Source organism: Silene latifolia, chromosome 8 (assembly GCF_048544455.1).
Source record: "Silene latifolia isolate original U9 population chromosome 8, ASM4854445v1, whole genome shotgun sequence".
Classification (NCBI taxonomy): Eukaryota; Viridiplantae; Streptophyta; class Magnoliopsida; order Caryophyllales; family Caryophyllaceae; genus Silene; species Silene latifolia.
The window spans coordinates 24,963,282-24,968,116 of NC_133533.1; the positions used below are offsets into that span (position 1 = coordinate 24,963,282).

Consider the following 4,835-nt stretch of genomic DNA (forward strand, 5'->3'; position numbering starts at 1 on the left):
GCCAGTACCACCAAGCACGACAAGCTCTTCTCTCTTCTTGTGCTCCAATTGTTTGGGTCGAATGCTCAAGCTCCCTGAATAATCAGGTGTGTCGAATGTCAAATAAATAATATTAAATGCAGAGTAAGCAAAATGGTCCACAGGAATAATGAAGCCCTGAGCTTTTGCCACAATCTTGGATGTGCTATGAGGACCCTCTGTAAGTATCCGATGGAAGGTAAACACTCCTGAGGAAGAGTCTTCAACCCGTTGGATGTCCGGGCTTGGGGTTCTAGGTTGCTGAATGAAGAGGGAAAATGTAATCAAAGGCTTGTCTTGCTCATTGTCATTGTTTTTGTAAGGAACCGGGGATAAGACGGATAACAGTAGAACTGCCAAGATGGTGAGAGAAACAGCAGTACAGAAAATGATCCTAGATATCATTATGCCATTTAGACTGACTTTTATCAAGAAAACTCATGTCTACACTATTTAAAGCCCATCTAAGGTACTTTTTTGAAGTACCTGCTCCTTAAAGAAATACAGTACCATTTGGCCAACTAAACCACATTTGCATCTCTTGATTATTGTTTATGTTCAACATGTTACGGAGTACATGGTTACCTAATCCATTCACAGACCAAATCCACTGAATTAGTAGTACAGCAGAACCACTGATAAGGGAACAAATGATGTGGAGTGAGTAGCAGTCTAGCAGAATGCTACCACTCTCTCTTGTAGTTGTATACCATGGTTGAATCCCGTCTGCCATGTCTCGCCCCTTTAACCATCATCCCTACTATGAGGTATTGTAAAGTTAGACGGACCTGACGTCTTTTAACATTTTTTTTTTAATAAAAAAGTATAGAATACAAATACTCCGCAAAAATGAATTGAGCAATTGAAATGAACTTCCGCGAGAAAAGTTAGCTGGTTACCAGCTTTCCTATATTTTAATTATCAGATCTTTAGTTTAACTATTTCCGAAATTATAAAGTCTTCCGTATAAACTTGACAAAAAGCGGATTCGACCGACCAGATTGCCACCTCAAACTCGATATCCCTTTAATGTCGCATTATTTATCGATTCTTCAAAAGTAAAGTCTTCCGTATAAACTTGATAAAAAATGCATCACCTCTTGGACCTCGTCCTAATACGATTATAAAGTTTTGATGATGCCAACTTAAATTCAATTTGTAATTCTCATTTGCACGTTAAAGTTTGTGCAAGTTTTTATATATAAAATAAAACAAGGTTATGAGGAAGCAAGTATGACGATTTGATATCAAGGTTTTGAATTCATGATCAAGTGTACTAAAAGAATGTGGAATGAAGATCTTGGCGGAATATTAGTCAGATGGTTAGGGTTTGGAAAGGAATGTAATAATGGATGAGTAGGTGGTCAAAATCCCTGCCTATTTGTTAACAATTACAAGGATCTCATAAGCTTCATCGATTCTTGACAACTCAACCAACATGATCAAGGGCATTCAAGCACCCGTAAATGTTACAAGTCATTGAGAGAAGCCCTAAACATACAGAACATACAAATTTGTGTATTCACTCCCTACGATATTAACTGCATAAAACTGATAACCATCAACTCCAGAGCAGCAGCAGAATGGAACCCTAAGAGCAGCAGCAGGGTGGAACCCAAAGACTGATAACTGTGTCGAACATTTCATAAATCCTCATGTCAGTCATCTTCACAATGAGCTACTCTAATCAGAAAACATGGTGAGAAAATCGCAAGGTTCATGACATTGTATAATTTGTTTGAAGTTCTAATCTTCCTTACTTATCTGTAGCTGACGTTCACTTTGCAACCATAATAAAAATTCAATAGATTTTCAGTTTGCTTCCCTGTGGTTTGTATTCTGTGAAGCCACAACAGACATAATTCCTTACACAATGTTCAACACGGATAATTTAAAAAGGGCATCTTTGTGTTCTCAATACTTGGACAAGGTTGCATCGATGGGGTAAAGTTATTGATGTTGGTGTTTCCATGTCGTTTGTAAAATGGCAGCCACACTCTGTCTTAGCCGAAAAAAGCGTGATATTCCACATAGGTGCTTGAATTGTTTTTGTACAATATCAAGAAATAGGACCTCATTTTTACCTAAGGTAAAATAAGCAGGCTGAGAAAGGAAATATGCCCAATATCTGAATGCTAGGCCGCTGGGAAGAATCTGATATCCGTTTGTACTTCATTACTCACATTTGCAGAATGTTAAACTGCCGAAAATTGGTCAAATAATAGTTTTTTTTTTAAATAAAAATATAGTTTAATACTCCGTATTAACAAACACGACAGCAACGTCACCTAGCTGTCTGCCTGTCTCAAAAGCTACCGCATATGATAAGTTAAGTAGAGTTGGATGTATGCTTTCTCATCTCAGCGGTGAAAACATAGAGATACATTTTCTCAATGACTCATAATAAAAATAGCATCAAGACTTGGATTGAGCAACAGAATAAAAGAAGCAAACACTTTAGCTAGTCATTTTGCTTTATTCCATTATATTTACATCCAAAGAATAGTGTCTTTGGATTCATCAGAAATGGAAATGTTTAAGTTGAATATATGCTCTCTGGAACATTCGGATCAGAGACGGCACTTAGCATTGGTTTCCCCTTTTAGTACAACTCTGCTAGTTTGTTGACATTATTCTCTCGGTCGATTTGTTAAGATTAAATGGCATCACTTAAACGCTAAAGAAAAACCTCGAGTGATAAGACCATGGGAAAGAGGGATCAGTAACTATCTGAAATAAATTGCGCAATAAAATTCTAACCTCAACGCTTTGAAAACTGAGGAGCTTTACGAGCTTTCTTGAGACCAACTTTTTTCCTTTCCACTACTCTAGCGTCTCTAGTCAACAGGCCTTCCTGTCTGAGAGGGGTTCTATGGCTCTCACTGACCTTAAGCAATGCCCTAGCAATACCTAGAGAAATTGCTTGGGCTTGACCAGAGAGCCCACCGCCATGAGCTTTCACAAAGACATCATAGTTGGCCTCATACCCCAAGGTTGCTAATGGGGTTTTCACATATTGGAGCCACAAAGGGTTTCCCTGAAGATATTCCTGCACATACAGATACAAGAGAAAGGTATTAGCTGAATACTAAGAACTGCTCCACCTCTGAAACTCAGTTCAAAAGGTAAAAATAAAATGTGTCTTACAATATGGCGTTAGGTATGTTACTGCGTAATATTATAGTCACTAGATACTGTTGTAGTACAAACATGGATGGATACAGGATACCTATTAAGAGTAATACATGTAGAAATTTGTTCGAGTATTTCTTTTCTAACCGCTCTATCTCCTTATGTTCTTCATGAACTGTAACCTCGGGTACTCAATATTGTGTATGTTCTTTCTATCCCCAGAACGCAACGAAAAGAGAATGCTTGGGTGATTGCTAATTGAATTCATAGTTGGTTGTAAGTGTTTGACTCTAGGAGGATCTGTAGCCACCATTTACAAAAGTGAAGAAATGAAATTGAAATTTTCTTATTTCAAAATCAGATATGCAGCTTACAAAAGAAAGTCTCGAAATCACAATTTTACTTGTCAAGCGTGTTTATGGTCTTGACTCCAAAATAAAGGATAACATAGTTATGACAATCTGCTTGACTCTGAATACTTTGTTAGATTTTCTTTGTTGTATCTTGGGGGTGTATCATGTATGTGCAAACATTGCTTGAGAGCTTCACTTTGACTATCAATGCCATCCAACTCTCTCAAAACCCGTCTAGAAATCATCATGTCAAGTTCAACGGCTAGACCGTCTCACACAAGTTTTATCAACATTTCACCGTCTAATCTAACATCGTATAATTCTATCAAACCAAAGAAATTAACACATTGACAGTGCACAGTTACGACTTACAAGTCCACTCCATCTCTGTTATTATATGGTTTCTAGTACCCAATCTTTTAAATACCATTGGTAATAAAAAGGTAAACAATTGACTGGGACGGAGGTAAACAAATGATTGGTACGGAGGGATTACAATTCACAGTTTTAATTACCGTCTCACCCGAAAACAGCAAAAGAGACCAGAAATCCAACAAAATCACAATTCACATATATAAACACAGATTGCAGGGTTGAAACTAATAAAGATAAAGCGAGAATAAAAAAGACAAACCTTAGCATCACGGTAATTAATGATAAATTTGCCAGAACCCTCCTGAAGAACAACCCTAGCAATAGCACATTTCCTCCGACCAGTGCCTATAATAGTCTGGGCAGCAAACCCTCCAGGAAGCCTAGACTTGACCAACTTCTCCAGGTCTGCGGTCTCATCGGCGATAGCGGGTGCGGCTACGGCGGAGATGGATAAGGAGAGGGGCCTATGCTTAGGCTTACAAAGGGAAAGGGATGTGGAATTGGGTTTAGAGGAGACGGCGGAGGAGAAGGACAGAGATGTGAATGTGGTTGTTAGGCTGCTTAGTGCTTATTGCGGCCGAAGTCGCCATTGCAGACAGAGGTAGAAGTAATTGGGTGGTCTAAGTTGTAAAAGTGATAGTTTCTCCATTACATTCAATTCTATACGTTTGCTTTTTGGGCACTATTTATAAGTGGTGAGAATCTTCGATATAATTTCTAATATATAGCATAAAAGATAGTCATGTGAGATCTTGTTTAAATTGTCTTACCGAGTACATTGTGAATATCAAATTTTTATAATTTTTATTAATATGTAACTAAAGATATGAACAAAAGAAAACGGGCATTGATATACGTGTATAAAGCAAATGTATAGAATTGAATGAAATGGAGGAAGTAGGATTTTGGTGGAGATGGGGAAGATTTGGTTTTTGGGTCCTCCTATTCAAAATGATG

The 4,835-nt window shown here is 37.8% G+C and overlaps 1 protein-coding gene across 1 annotated transcript; it reads right to left on the reverse strand.

Annotated features, from left to right (window-relative positions):
- Nucleotides 1-1,379: 1,379 nt before the first annotated feature.
- On the reverse strand, nucleotides 1,380-4,446 carry LOC141596586 (small ribosomal subunit protein uS9c-like; the record flags this gene model as incomplete). Its single annotated transcript, XM_074416786.1, has 3 exons — nucleotides 1,380-1,647; nucleotides 2,779-3,067; nucleotides 4,138-4,446. Coding segments are annotated over 2 exons (597 nt in total), but the record flags the coding sequence as incomplete, so codon positions are not given.
- Nucleotides 4,447-4,835: the final 389 nt, after the last annotated feature.